Source organism: Carcharhinus amblyrhynchos, chromosome 21 (assembly GCF_965287045.1).
Source record: "Carcharhinus amblyrhynchos chromosome 21, sCarAmb.v2.hapA, whole genome shotgun sequence".
Taxonomy (NCBI): domain Eukaryota; kingdom Metazoa; phylum Chordata; class Chondrichthyes; order Carcharhiniformes; family Carcharhinidae; genus Carcharhinus; species Carcharhinus amblyrhynchos.
Window position 1 is genome coordinate 44,972,306 of NC_137344.1, and position 16,279 is coordinate 44,988,584.

General features: G+C 43.0%; 1 protein-coding gene across 1 annotated transcript in view; it reads right to left on the bottom strand.

Annotated features, from left to right (window-relative positions):
* LOC145356550 (uncharacterized) overlaps positions 1 to 16,279 on the bottom strand; it is an 82,588-nt gene that overhangs the window by 11,570 nt on the left and 54,739 nt on the right. Inside the window, exons 13-16 of the mRNA XM_080209312.1 lie at positions 10,095 to 10,146; positions 6,202 to 6,271; positions 5,332 to 5,416; positions 153 to 214 (exon numbers count right to left, since the gene is read on the bottom strand). Coding sequence (XP_080065438.1) covers positions 153 to 214; positions 5,332 to 5,416; positions 6,202 to 6,271; positions 10,095 to 10,146 — 269 coding nt within the window. The remainder of the gene's footprint in view (positions 1 to 152; positions 215 to 5,331; positions 5,417 to 6,201; positions 6,272 to 10,094; positions 10,147 to 16,279) is intronic.

Here is a 16,279-nt window from a genome sequence, read left to right on the forward strand (position 1 = left end):
TTCTGCAATCCCACCATTCACCAGTGTGAGTTCAGGACCTGCATTTGGTCCAGGCAGCAGGACCCATGGCATGCCAGTAAAATTCCTATGACTTTATTGCCTACAGTTCAAAAGGGCCTGAGGATACAGGAAAATCTAAAACAATTACTCACGTGAAGGTCTGAATGGCAACTTTTTCGGTAAGGACTCCATCAGATTCTTTACCAGACTAAACCTGAGTCAAGAGCACAACACACAGTAAGTAAAGAACTATCTTGCAAAGCTAATTCTAACACATCTTTTAGGGAAATTAGTTTCTGACAGTAAGTTTCCAATCTTATTCCTGAATAGAAATTACTTCACAATGAAGTCCTGAGACTCCGTTTGACTGAATTCTAAAGCCAATTAGATATTTATTGGGCAGTTCTGATACATTGAACCTTTACTCCATCTTACTTATCGTCTGGTGTGACTGCTTGGAGCTTGTTCCATTGGGAACATTGTATGGTTATCCTTGTATCCATGATGTGGAGATGCCGGCATTGGACGGCGGTGAACACAGTAAGAAGTCTCACAACACCAGGTTAAAATCCAATAAGTTTATTTGATAGTAAACCCACAAGCTTTCAGAACGCTGTTCCTTCATCAGGTGTGTGCAAAGTTCTAAAGACTCGCATTCTGATCAGTATTTTGTTAACTGTGTGTGCCTTTATAGGCCCTTCTCTGATCAGGACTTTCCGCTTACCTGATGAAGGAACAGCATTCCGAAAGCTTGTGGGTTTACTATCAAATAAACTTGTTGGACTTTAACCTGGTGTCGTGAGACTTCTTACTGTGTTTATCCTTGTACCATCAGAGAGGTGAGCATTCAGAAAATTGCTGGGCCATTATTTGCACTTAGCCAGTTAGACTTATGAACAATGCCCTCCAGCCTTTTAAAAAAAATAGCATGGCTACACTTTCCTGGGGTGACTCTCTCAAATAAGATCAAGTGACAGAGCCACAAATCACTGAGGTTCAGATTGAATTTGCCTTGGTTGGAGAATGGACATGGGAGTAGATGGTGGAGAGAGTAAGGTGAATTTAAACAAAATAGCAATGTGCTAAAATATCTACCATAGGAAGTGAAGAACGTTGCATATTCAGTTTATAAGCAACCAGTAATCTCACCGAGGTATACACCGGGCTTTCAATCTGTAGTTCTAACTGACATTCAGGTTTTCAATGTCTCATTTTTTACTGAGCTTTTTTCAGTTTGCTGCAATTTCCCTCTATCTGATATGTTACAGCTGTCAGTTGTCTTTTAGTCTCACGTTTCACATTGGTTCAGAGGACAAACTATTAAACCCTGACTAAAGGTAGCTAGTTGGTTGACTTGCAGAGATCCTTGCACGTTACTGTTGGGTTCATGTTTAGTCAATATTCCCACCTTTAGTTTTGAATGGAACAGAAGAGAATAAGAACGGGCTGAAGCCAACTTCAGCTGTTATTTACAGATGTTTGGTCAGACAGCATAGCTACAAGATTTACAAAAAGTGTGAAGATATTCAGAAATCAAAGACAAATTGAATGGTGTTACAATCTTAAAAGGTGTTGAGTGGGACCAATGTGTTTCTTGATGATTCATTAGAAAATAAAACTCACTCTCTCAGGCTGTCTATATTTTCCCCAATCTCCATACACCATGCACTTGCTGAGGCTCAAAATTTGTGGACAACCTGTGTCCAGGACGTTACCTGTGCTGCACCAAAACTGACAGAGCACTGGGATGGCTCTGCCTTAACGGAAGTACCCAATTTCTGCTTTCTGAGGCAGGCAGGTCTGCAGGTCTCATGGAAAGTCTTAATGACTAGTCAAGCTTTCTGGCTTGTTAATGGAATTTAGAAAAATAGATGTGTTATCGAGACTCAAATTCTCCCCATTTACTGCCCAGTAATTCTGCTACCCAAGCAATGTGGTGAGGCGGACACGCTGGGATTGTTTAAGACTTATCTAAATAGCCACATGAACAGACTGGGAATAGAGGGATACAAATGAATGGTCTAATTGGGCGCATGAGCGGCGCAGGCTTGGAAGGCCGAAGGGCCTGTTCCTGTGCTCTATTGTTCCCTGTACCCTCATAGATACAGTGATCCTAGCTTGAATGGCAGGAACCTTTCCAGTCCTCTGCTGTTGGTGAGCTATGTGATAATAGCCTCTTTAACTCTGGTACTTCTGTCTACTTTTGTTAAGGTTTGTCTTGTGTTGCGATGCACCCAAATTCTTTAAATTAGTTGAATTCTGAAAGCCATACTTCAGGAAGAATGTCATGGTCTTGAAGAGAGTTCAGAGGAGATTTACTAGATGTCAGGGATGAGGGACATTGTTATGTGTGGAGATTAGAGAAACTAGGATTGGTCTGCTTCCAATAGTTAACAAGTGTTTACAATTCTGATCAGTTTTGATAGTGAATAAGGAGAAACTGTTTGCTGTCGCAGGAGGGTTGGTAACCACAGGACAGATTTAACATGAATGGCAAAAGTTCCGAGAGGAAATTAGATTTTTTAATGCAGCCAGTTGTGATCTAGAATGCACTGGTTGAAGCAAATTTAATATTAATATTCAAAAGTGAATTGTACATTTAAAGGAAAAATTGCATGACTGAAAAATGAACATAGGAACAGGATTAACTGCATAACTTTCAATCATCATAGAATCAGTGGGCTGAATGGCCTCCTCTGCTGTATTTACTTATAAATTTTAATTCCGAGAAAACATTAAACAGCATAGTCTTAAGCTGCAACTGCATTTGAATTAGTATCACATTAGGATATTGAAGAAACCAGGTCTATTCAAACATCAAAAGCAACAAGTAAAGCAAAACTCTGGTTATATAAATGTGTTTTCGTTAAAGTGGATTGGCATACGCCTTGGGCATCAGTTAGGTTACATTTTCATATTCATAATGTGAAGCCCATAGGAAATTAACAAATCATGCATTGAAAATGTTGTATTTTTTTGAAAAACAAATTAATTTGTGGTTTGAATCTCACCAGAGTGAATTTCAATCTGCTTTCTGTCGAGACAGGGTGGCACAGTGATTAGCACTGCTGTCTCAGGGCCAGGGACCCAGGTTTGATTCCGACCACGGGTCGCTGTCGGTGTGGAGTTTGCACATTCTCCCCGTGTTTCCTCCGGGTGCTCCGGTTTCCACCCACTGTCCAACGATGTGCAGTTTAGGTGGAATTGACCGTTAGTGTCAGGGGGACGAGTTAGGGTAAAAATGCATGGAGTTATAGGGATAGGGCATGTGGTCAGTGCAGACTCGATGGGTCAAATGTCGTCCTCCTGCACCGTAGGGATTCTATGAAAAACACACATGATGGTATATCTGATGCTAGATATTGACATATGCAGCAGAGTTTTATGTTAAATTGTTTAACTAAAGATAAGCGGTGAATAGTGCATTCTTGGTCACAGAAGATGTGAGGTTCACTTATGGAAGAGGTTAAAATGCTCAAGCCCAAAGAATATCTTGTAGGCAAACCAAGAAAATGTCACAGCCAGTCAATTACAACATCTGTGACGGAGTGAAAACTTTAATATGATCACTCCAGTCTGTCAGATGGCACATTTTGCTTTCGTAAGAATTACAGGAGAAAAGGTTTTTTAAACCATCTTCTTCATTGAGAGTCACGAAGATAAATAAAATTTGTCCGCCTCAACCACCTTGCTTGGGTAGCAGAATTACTGGGCGGTAAATGGGAAGAATCCGAGCCCTCAATAACACATCTATTTGAAGCTGGCTTCAACCCCTTCTTATTTTTTTCTGTTCCATTCAAAATTAAAGGTGGGAATATTGAGTAAACGTGAACCCAACAGTAACATGCAAGAATCTCTGCAAGTCAACCAACCAACTACCTTTAGTCAGGGTTTAGTAGTTTGTCCTCTTTGTACCAATGTGGAACTTGAGACTAAAAGTCAACCGACCGGCCCTTGTATCTCCCTTAATTTACTGCCAAGTCCATGAGGGGGAATGAGTTCAACCAAACATGATGCATTTCAAAGTTGCTTGTATCCGTGTCTGACAAATTTATTGGAGTTCTATGAGGATGTGTCTAGGGCGGTGGATAGAGGAGAGCCGGTGGATGTGGTCTTTCTTGATTTTCAGAAGGCGTTTGACAAGGTACCTCACAAGAGGTTATTGCAGAAGGTCAGGGGACATGGAGTTGGGGGTAGGGTGTTAGCGTGGATAGAGGATTGGTTGTCAAATAGGAGGCAGAGAGTGGGGGTTAATGGGTGCTATTCGGATTGGCGGTTGGTGACTAGTGGAGTGCCCCAGGGGTCGGTGCTGGGGCCTCAGCTATTTACCATTTATATAGATGATCTGGAGGAGGGAACCGAGTGTATGGTGTCGAAATTTGCTGATGACACCAAGATTGGTGGAACGGCAAATTGCACAGAGGGTGTGGAGAATCTGCAGAAGGATCTAGATAGGCTGGGCGAATGGGCCAGGAAATGGCAAATGGAATTTAATGTTGGCAAGTGCGAGGTGGTCCACTTTGGTAGGAATAATGGTAGGAAGGACTATTACTTACGTGGCGAAAAACTGCAGCAGGCGACGGTGCAGAGGAACCTCGGGGTCCTTGTGCATGAGTCGCAAAAACCCAGCCTGCAGGTGCAGCAGGTGGTTAGGAAGGCGAATGGGATGCTGGCCTTCATAGCGAGGGGGATTGAATATAAAAGTAGGGAGGTCCTGCTGCGGCTGTATAGGGCATTGGTGAGGCTGCAGTTGGAGTACTGTGTGCAGTTTTGGGCGCCGTACTTACGCAAGGATATTTTGGCCTTGGAGGGAGTGCAGAGGAGGTTTACTAGGCTGATACCGGAGTTGAGGGGGTTGAGCTATGAGGAGAGGCTGAATAAACTAGGTTTGTACTCGTTAGAGTTTAGAAGAATGAGGGGAGATCTCATTGAGACGTATAAGATGATGAATGGGATGGATAGGATAGAGATGGAGAGACTCTTCCCGCTCAGAAAGGACAGTAGGGCTAGGGGGCACAGCCTCAAGATAAAGGGGGGGCGGTTTAGAACGGAGTTGAGGAGGAACTTCTTCACTCAAAGGGTGGTGAATCTCTGGAATTCTCTGCCCGTTGAGGTGGTGGAGGCTGCCTTGCTAAATATTTTTAAGACGCGGGTTGATGGGTTTTTGATAAGCGAGGGGATTAAGGGTTATGGGGAGAGGGCGGGAATGTGGAACTGAGCCACGACAGATCAGCCATGATCTTATTGAATGGCGGGGCAGGCTCGAAGGGCTAGATGGCCTACTCCTGCTCCTATTTCTTATGTTCTTATGTTCTTAAAAGGAGTTATTACCTTTCAGCCAGTGATTTTTGCAGATCCTCCATTTGCAACTCAAAGTCCATCAAGCAGCTTGCAATTTGTGTACTCTCAAGGGAAGCTACAAGTATTTGAAGAAAGGGAGAGATTAATTTTAGCAAAGGATAATAAAGATTAGAGAAACCGAGCTTGTTTCTACTTGAGTTTAAAAGAGAGAGTTTTGATTGCAATGTGCAAGATTTCACGTAGTATTGACAAGGTGAACGTGGAAAGGAAATTTCTTCCTGTGGATAGAGGCAAGGGAATTTAAAGAAGTTAAAATAGAACAAATATTTAAGATAAATTCTGGGGTTTATACATTATAGACATGTGGAAAAACAGAAGTAGATCTCTTGATTCTGCTCTGCCATTAAAAAATATCACGTCTGATATGTTTCTGTTTTGAATTCCATCTACTCCTAATCACCTTTGAACTCCTTGCTAACAAGAATCTACCTCCATGTAAAAACATTCAATGATCCCGTCTCATCACCTTCTGAGACAGAGTGTTCCAAAGTCTCAAACCCTCCAAGAGAAAGAAATCCTCATCTCAGTTCTACAAGGGTGACTCTTAATTTTAAAACAGTGCCCCCTAATTCTGGACTCCACAGGAAGATATTTCCTTTCCACGTTCACCTTGTCAATACTATGTGAAATCTTGCACATTGCAATCAAAACTCTCTCTTAAACTCAAGTAGAAACAAGCTCGGTTTCTCTAATCTTTCCTCACGTCAATCTGCTTATTCTAGAAAGCAATCTAGTAAACCTCCTCTAAACCACCTTCAACTAAGAAATTAAGTACGATGGCATACGTATAAACTAAGTCAAAGATTCAAGTGTTTTACTAATTCCTACACAGTAACTTACCACTCGCCAAGGTTGATTTCTGCGTTAATGAAGCATTCTGCTTCTCATCATTGGTTGGGTTAAGAGGAACCTACAGCAGAACGACAAAGACCGATTATTCAGCGACAAGCATCAGTGTGGCATTTCCAGTACTGTCATTTCAGTGAAGTTACACAAGTACTGTTGTGCTGCAACAGACAGTCTAGGATGCAGCTTTTACTTTATTTAACCTTGAGAGAGTGAAATGGTTTTGCAGTCATGAGTTTGAGCACAAACCCGTTTGCTAACGTGGATATCCTAATCAAAACACCCGCTCTATTTGTTGGAGGAAGAACCAGAAGAATAAAAGGGTTTCAGGCAAGCTGGGTTCCACCACAGGCAGTCAATGGATTCTGTCGAGTTGTCAGAGACACAATGTACCTCAACACTATCATCCACCAGGGAGGCTACCGTGTTGTATTCTGCAGGCAGGTCTGGACTCAGTGACTGCAAGGTTCTCTCCACTCCTTATCTTTGCACACCAGGCTTATTATAAGAACATTGCACGTCGTTACTCTAGAGTGCCTAAGAGGGAAATCCTTCTAATAACCACTTCCCACATCACTACTGTTCATTACAGCAGTAGTTTGCAAATTCTTTGTCCAGCGACCCACTTTTATAACATGGCCACCCCTCACTGACCAGGCAAGCTGCAGTACCTCCACTACTCCACTGTTAAAATGGCGGCGTGGGCTCGTTGGGCCAAAGGGCCTGTTTCCCATGCTGTGTTGTTCTTTGTTCTTTTGTACACTCGCAATCTAAACAGGATTTACTGTACATTTAAAAATCCACCCCCCCATATCTTTTCTTTTCGTAAAGTGCACGTAAACTTGAATTGTATCAGGCAACACTAAGCTTTTCCTCCTGAGTGCCAACATGTGCACTCGATGTTGGCTACATCGAGAGATCCTCTTTGTCATGCCACTTCCTACAAATTGCGCACTGTGAACAGAACATCCCACTTTTCTTTTGAACAAAATCACAGAACATCTTGCCACGTTTGGGAAAGGACCACAGAACACCACATTTTTATTTAAACAGGTTGGCCCAGTGATCCATTTTCAGCATTCCTGCGACCCACACGCTGCTTTATGGGGATAAAGTGGATGTGGCTGCCGGGTCACGCTACTCCTAAAGAAGTGAAAAATAAAAAGGGAAAGCTCTATGTAAATGTACCACATATCGCTCTTATCATTTCATTCTAATGTCTTTGTCACTTCTTTCCCCAAGTCCTTGCAGACACATCATTATTTTGACCCTCTCTAATGGATGCAAAGAACTTTTGCCCATCTAAGCACTTAACTTTGAAAGGCTACTTCCCTTTAAGTTGCATCTACAATATGATTCACCAATTCCATATTGGACTAGCTTCCTTCACCTCGACTATGTTGCATTGCAAGCCATGTAAATATAATGAGGAGGATTTCCTGCCCGCATTTTTAGCAGTAAAGGAGCAGAGAATTGAAGGGGAGTCCCAAAACAGTTTGTGGGATTTCCCCATTCAATTATCTCCACCAATGACGTAATGGTGTTCCTGCCATGAAAGGTCAGGAACACCATTACCATGTATTTCAATATCATTAGTGGGCTTCCCCGCTCTGTTAACCCCCATGTGGCGAGTTCCGCCCACACTGGTGTGACAACATGTCAGTAGGATTACAACAGGTCCTGACAAACGGGAACCTGGAGAATGGTCCCCACCAGGGGTGCACAGTTACATACAGCCCTAGGGGGAAAGACAGTCATGCCCAACAGTACTCTAGGTTGGGGGGGGGGGGGCGGTGGGGGGTGTCCCTAGCCCATGGAATGAAGAAGGGAGCACAGTAAGAAGCCTCACAACACCAGGTTAAAGTCCAACAGGTTTATTAGGAGTGCTACCCCTTCATCAGGTGAGACTCACCTGATGAAGGGGCAGTGCTCCAAAAGCTTGTGGCTTGTGCTACCAAATAAACCTGTTGGATTTTAATCTGGTGTTGTGAGACTTCTTACTGAGCTTACTCCAGTCCAATGCTGGCATCTCCACATCATGAAGGAGAGAAGTCAAGAAGAGTTCCGTTGTGTTTGTTTTTATAGTTTTTAAATAGGCACCCTGTTGGAACGGTCTCATCCTGCGTCGCCAGGTTAACATCGTGGGACCTGCCTTCAGGATGCTTTGTCATAAAATATGTTGGGAAAAGCCAGTAGTGCAGCCAGTGGGCTACACTCCATTTTTCCCACCTGAGTTGACACATTGTCAAGAGAGGAATTTTCACCCAGTGACTATGGAAAACTACCTCTCAGTAGTGCATACACCTCCGGCTAGATTTACACCAGCTCTTAACTAAACTGGACTGAATGTCACTGATCACACAAATCCATCCCTTAACCCAGCTTAATATATTTAAATGGTTTAAGATAATCTGGAAGTCACTGATAAAATAACCAATGCAGTGATGTTTTATTAATTTAAACAATATAATTGGGTAAGCAACATAAGGAAGCTTCACTTTATTTGCACACTCTGGGGCTGAAGCAATGAGTGCCAAATGTTTAAACCTCATTTTGATTCGATCCTGGATCTGACATGGGGGAAATCCTTTGGTGTACTACACAGTAAGCCACAGCTAAAAAACAAACGGTTTTGCTTTCTTTGAAATGTTACAAACAAGCCCACTGCATTCAACACTACGTTCTTTCCACTCTACGATTTGGACAACATGGTACTTGTGGTATTTTAAATAATTCTGTTTTTCTTCTTATCTCTCCTGACAGGGTTAGGCTTCCATAGATTCCAGTTACCTTGGTGATTTATAATCATGGGTTTGCCTTCATAGAGTCCTACAGTGCAGAAGGAGGCCATTCGGCCCATTCAGTCTGCACCAACCATGCCAACTTTAAGGGCATTCAAATGGTCAGTGGATAGGCATATGGATAACATTGGAATAGTTTAGGTTAGAGGGTCATTAGATTGGTTCCACTGGTCGGCGCAACATTGAGGGCTGAAGGGCCTGTACTGCGCTGTAATGTTCTATGATCCCATTCAGGCCATATCCCCATAACCACATGCTTCTAATCTAGCTAGTCCCCCAACGCTAAGGGGCCATTTAGCATGGCCAATCCACCTAACCTACACATCTTTGGATTGTGCGAGGAAACTGGAGCACCCAGAGGAAACCCACGCAGACACGGGAAGAATGTGCAAATTCCACAAGACAGTGACCCAATGCCAGAATTGAACCCAGCTCCCTGGGGCTGTGAGGCAGCAGTGATAACCACTGTGCCACAATGCCTTGATGGTCATCATTGCCAGGTTGTTCAGCCTGGACTGGTGTCACAGCCGTGCTATAATCAGCCTTCATCTATCACCTACACTTTCCAGCATTTCTTGATTAGAAGCAGGAGCAGCAACCAAATCCTTCCCTGTCTATCCTGGGGAATTGCAGCCAACAGCAGCACCCCAAATCAGCTCACTTCTTCACAGAATGGGAACTGAATGTAAACTTAAAACAATCTGTAGGGATCGGGACTGAACCAGGCTACTGAACCTGGTTAATTAGAGCTAATTAGTTTATTAATTAATTACTACAGTCCAAGCAGATGACGGCTTTGGATGCGATGTTACTCAGGTATAATATAGCTCATTTTGGACTCAAAACATTAACTCTGTTTCTTTCTCCACAGATACTGCCAGACCTGCTGAGTTTTTCCAATGCTTGTTTTTCAGATTGCCAGCACTGTAGTATTTTGATTTATAATTTAGCTCAATTTTATGCATGCTTGTGGAACCACGTCTCATACACTTACACTTTCAGAAGAGGGAGAGAAAGCTGGAAAAAAAATTCTAACTGACTTTAGGCTTTTATCTGCTCTAGAAAAGGAAGCTGGACCAGACTCACCCCATCCAAACGTTCTAGCTGAGGCATGAGGTAAGAGATTTCCATGAGGTTCCTGGGGAAAGTTATTACCAATGATATTAAATGACAGCATGGATTGAAACAAGTGCAACACTCTACAGACTCTGTAAAATACAACACTATGGCACCAATTAAGAACATAAAAAGTAAGTGCAGGAGGAGTAGGCCATATGGCTTCTTGAGCCTCCTCGTTGTTCAATAAGGCTATGATTGAACTTCTATATCACCTCCACTTTCTTATTCTAAAATCATATCCCTTGATTTCCTTTGTGGCCAAAGTTCATCAGATCTCCGTCTTGACTCAGTAACTGGGCATCTACAGCCCTCAGAGGTAGAGGATTTCAAAGACTCGGGGCAGCACAGTAGCACCGCTGCCTTACAGTGCCAGAGACCTGGGTTCAATTCTTGGTTTGGGTCACTGTCTGTGTGGAGTTTACACATTCTCCTTGTGTCTGTGTGGGTTTCCTCCAGGTGCTCCAGTTTCCTCCCACAGTCTGAAAGATGTGGTTAGGTGCATTGACCCGAGCAGGCACTGGAGTGTGGCTTCTAGGGGAATTTCACGGGAAATGCATTGCAGTGTTAATGTAAGTCTTGTGACTAATAAATAAACTTTAACTTTTAAAGGCTCATGGCAGTCGGGTGAAGAAAATTCTCATCTTAGCGCTGAGGGTAGGATTCCAAATTATAGATGTTTCAGCTGGGTGGGGGAGGGGGGGCGCTGACTAGTCAAGGCATTGAATAAAGCGCCTAGTCTTCCACCCAAAATGCTGGCTCTATTCTCTCTCTCCACAGATGCTGTCAGATCTGCTGAGACTTTCCAGCATTTTCTGTTTTTGTTTCAGATTCCAGCTTCCACAGTAATTTGCTTTCATATTAGAATAAGGCTAATCTTCACTGAAATCGCATAAAATATGAAATGAGGATCACCATGAAAGTCCACCGAGAAACTCTTTTATCTGTGTTACTGGGTCACGTAAGCCTGGAAAATCTTGATCCCTGATCTAAGCTCATTTGTTAGATGCTACCTTAGCGATTACCCCTGACTACTCTCCATTGTGTTTGTAATATATATTGTAATGTATATAAATGACTTGGAAGAAAACGTAACTGGTTTGATTAGTGAGTTTGTGGATGATACTAAGATTGCTGGAATTACAGATAATGATGAAGATTGTCAGAGAATATAGTAGGATATTGATAGGCTGGAAAACTGGGCAGAGAATGGCAGATGAACATAAGAACGTAAGAACATAAGAAATAGGAGCAGGAGTAGGCCATCTAGCCCTTCGAGCCTGCCCCGCCATTCAATAAGATCATGGCTGATCTGAAGTGGATCAGTTCCACTTTCCCGCTTTCTCCCCATAACCCTTAATTCCCTTGTCTGTCAAAAACCTATCTACCTGTGACTCAAATATATTTAGCGAGGTAGCCTCCACCACTTCAACCAGCAGAGAATTCCAGAGATTCACCACCCTTTCAGTGAAGAAGTTCTTCCTCAACTCCATTCTAAACTGCGCCCCCCCCTGCACCCCCCCCCCCCACCCCGGTTATCTTGAGGCTGTGTCCTCTAGTCCTGCTGTCCTTTCTGAGCGGGAAGAATCTCTCTACCTCTACCCTATCCATCCCTTTCATTATCTTATACGTCTCTATAAGATTCCCCCCTCATCCTTCTAAACTCCAACAAGTACAGACCCAGTATATTTAGTCTCTCTTCATAGTCCGACCCCCTCATCTCCAGTATCAGCCTAGTAAACCTCCTCTGCACTCCCCCCAAGGCCAAAATATCCTTGCGCAAGTGCGGCGACCAAAACTGCACACATTACTCCAGCTGCGGCCTCACCAGTGCCCTGTACAGTTGCAGCAAGACCTCCCTGCTTTTATATTCAATCCCCCTCGCTATAAAGGCCAGCATTCCATTCGCCTTCTTGATCACCTGCTGCACCTGCAGACTGGGTTTTTGCAACTCATGCACAAGGACCCCCAGGTCCCTCTGCACCATAGCATGCTGCAGCTTTTCGCCCTTTAGTTTAATCTGAAATGGAATTTAATGATGGAATTTAATCTGGACAAATGCAAGGTGATGCATTTTGGTAGATTCAGGTGGGAGCTATAAAATAAATCGCAGAACCACCAGGAGCAGAGATACACTAAGAGATCTGGGTGTGCAGCACCAAAAGTGGGGAAGAAACCATATGGCATGTTTGCCTTCTTCAGCTGGGGCATCGAGTATAAAAGTTGGAAAATTATGTTAGTTATCTAAAATCCTGGTTTAGGCCACATTTGGAATACTGTGTCCAATTCTGGTCACCACACTACCAGAAGGATGTGGTGGCTCTGGAGGTACTACAGAAAGGTTTATCAGGATGTTGCCTGGTATGGAGGGTATTAGCTATGAGGAGAGATTTAATAGACTGGGATTGCTCTTCCTGGAAAGATGGAGACTGAGGGGCGACCTGATAGAAGTTTATAAAATTATAAGAGGCACAGGAAAGTTGGAAGCTTTTTCCCAAGGCAGAAATGACAGTCACAAGGGGACACAAGTTCAAGGTAAGGGGGGAAAATGTCCAGTGGAAATGTGCGGGGGAAGTTTGTTTTTTACACAGAGGGTGGTAGTGGCCTGGAATGCACTGCCAAGTGAGGTGGTTGAAACAGGTACGTTAGCGACATTTAAAACTTATCTGGATAGACACGTGAACAGGCAGGGAATAGAGGGATACAGACAGTTTAGGTAGGACACCATGATCAGTGCAGGCTTGGTGGGCTGAAGGGCCTGTTCCTGTGCTGTACTGTTCTTTGTTTTTTTGTGTTGTGTTGGGAAGTGTGGACATGAAGGGGCAATGAAAAGATCAATTTCACTTTGACTCACTATATTAGAGAAGTGGAAAACAGCAGCAAATTGGAATGAAAAAGAAACTGCAAATATCATGGAATTGTACAACACAGAAGGAAGCCATTTGTCCCATCATGCGTTTGCCAGTTCTTTGAAAGTGTTATCCAATTAATCTTAGTTTCCTGTTCTTTTCCAATTACTCTCCCAGTACTTATCCAAATCCCTTTGAAGTAGTGTGTTCAAGATCACAGGTACTTCCTATTTGGTTCTTTTCTCAATTATCTTATTGAATCTGTGTCCCCTGGTTACTGAACCTTCTGCCAATGGAAAGTTTCTTCCTACTCATTCCATCACAACCTTTCATGTTGTTGAAATCTCTGCTAAATCACCCCATAACTATCTCTGCTCCAAGCAGAGCAAATCCTTTTGATCCCTGACCCAAGTTTCTCAGATATTACCAAGGGCTCTCACTCCTGACTACTCTCCATTGTGTTGTCTCTCCGAATTATCCAATTTACAAATATTGTAGTTGTAAATCAGATAAAAGTCTATTATAAACTGGATAAATGTTAATTATAGACATACTTATTCCCTCCTTTTATTAAAACTCGCATCCTGGAGCACAGTTCTGCAGTTGTTGCCAGTCCTCTGGCACCTTCCCCAAGTGACCACATTGGGCCACAGCAAGACTGGGATTAGCTGAGATGCTCTAGGTGACGGAATTGTCTATAATGGGACAGCTCGCTGAAGAAGTTGGACATGCGTTGTTTACAGTAACTGATCATTAGTAAAGCCTCAAAGGACATTGTCCCCTTTATTATATTTTTCCTAACACATGTTAACAATTAAACGAAGTCATTAATATAGATCAAGAAAAGCAGTGGTCCTGGTACTGACCCCTGGGAAACCCACTTATCTCCAGTTCAAAAATCAATGGTTCACTTTTACTTTCTCTTCCTGTCACTCAACCAACTTCATATCCATGTTGTTCCTGTTGCCTTTATTCCCTATATTTCAACAGTGCTGGAAAGCCTTTTTAAGTAATACTTTACCGAAGGCCTTTTGAAAGTCTACATACAACAACACAACTTCAATACCCTCATCAGTCCTGCTACCAGAGGAGGTGGTGATGTAGTGGTATTGTCACTTAACCAGTAATCCAGAGACCCTGGTCTAAAATTGACATGAATTATCTAGGTTATAAGAGGCTTTTATCTGATTTACAACTACAATATTTGTATATTGGACATTCAGAGAGACAACACGGTGGAGAGTAGTCAGGGGTGAGAGACCCAGGTAATATCTGGGGCTTCTGAGAAGAATCCATGCCATCAATGTCACCACAAGCAGAGCTGGAGGTCCTTTATGACTACACCATTTTGGTGAAACCGATATCTGTGGAATCTGGATTGGTTGGCTGTTGCAGTTGGCTGAGGTTTAGAAGTTTAGTCCTGCATGGCAAAAGGAACTGGAACTTTATGGCTTTCAGCAAAGCCTTTAACAATGGGAGAATGATAAAGATGGTAAAAACAAATGGGATCCAGAATAACTTGGCAAGATGAATCCAAACCGGCTCAGTGGTAGGAGGTGGTAGAAGGCTGTTTGAGTAAATGGAGGTTCGTGTCCAGTGGCTTACCATAGGGATCAGTGCTAGGTGCCTTATTGTTCATGATATACATTAACCATGTAGCTGAGAATGTGGGGGGATGATAAGTAAATTTGCAGGTAACACAAAGATTAGCAGAGCGGTTAATAGTGAGGAAAAAGGTCTAAGGTTGTAGGAAGATATAGATGGGTTGGTCAAATGGGCAGATCAATAGCAGATGAAAATTAACCCCGGAAAGTGTGAGGTGATACACTAACAGCACAAGGGATTACTCAATGAATGGCAGGACACTAGGGAGCACAGAGGAACAGAGGGATCTGAGGTGCTTGCCCACAGGTCCCTGAAGGGGACAGGACAGGTTACTAGGGTAGTTAAAAAGGCGTACAGGACACTTGCCTTTATCAGTCATAGCATAAACTATAAGAATAGAGAAGATATGTTGGAGCTGTACAAGACTTTGGTTAGGCCACAGCTGGAGAACTGTGTGCAATTCTGATCACCTCACTATAGGAAGGATGTGATTGAGAGGATGCAGAAGAAATTCACCAGGATGCTGCTTGGGATGGTGCATTTGAGCTATAAAGAGAAGCTGGATAGGCTTGGATTCTTTTCTGTGGAGCAGAGGAGGCTGAGAGGGGACCTGTTTGAAGTGTGTAAGATTATGAGGGATATGGACAGGGTGGATATGAAGCAGCTGTTCCCCTTAGTTGAAGGATCAGTAATGAGGCATATAATTTTAAGGTGAGGAGCAGGAGATTTAGAGTAAAAATATTTTCACCTAGAAGTCTAGAATATGCTGCCTAGAAGGAGAGTTGAGGCAGGAAACCTCATAACCTTTAGAAAGTATTTCAATGAGCATTTGAAATGTCATAAGAGTCAAAGCTGCAGACCAAGTGTTGGAATGTGGAATTAGTGTAGATTTAGCCTAGTATTGTTGGTGCAGACTTGTTGGGCCAAAGGGCCTCCTCTGTACTGTATGACTCTATCTGAGGAAGTCAAAGGTTGGGATTTTCCACCTTTCCCGTGGCAGATAATTCCACAACAGTGGATGGGATTGGGAGGGGTATGAGGTTGGATGGGGACAAAAATGAAGGTAAGCATGGGGCCCACAAACTGTAAATCCATCTCTGCAGCCTTGTCTTCTGCAGTGATGTGCTGGATGTTCCCATCATTGAGGGTGCAGAAATTTGTGAAGCCTCCTCCTCCAGTTAGTTGTTTAATTGTCCACCACCATTCACAACTGGTGTTGCAGAGCTTAGATCTGAACCATTGGTTGTAGGATCACTTAGCTCTGCCTAACACATGCCACTTATACTGTTTAGCATGCATGTTGTGGCCTGTGGTACTGTATCATAGCTCCACAGTGTTCACACCTCAATTTAGGTACGCCTAGTGATGCTCTTGACAGGACCTCCTGCATTGAACCAAGGTTGATCCAGGCTTGATGGTAATGGTAGAATGGGGAATATATTGGGCCATGAATTTACAAATTGTGATTAAATACAATTCTACTGCTGGTGATAGCCCACTTGGATGTCTAGTTTTAAGTTGGCAGTTATACTCGAAGTATATGCCATTTAGCACTGTGGTAGTACCAGAAATACAATGGAAGCTATCCTTAATGTGAAGATGGAACTTAGTCTCCACAAAATTGTGTGGAAGTCACTCCTATTATGTCAATTGGTGAGGACGCCAGGTTCCAGTCCAGTTGCTATATCCTTTTGGACTCAG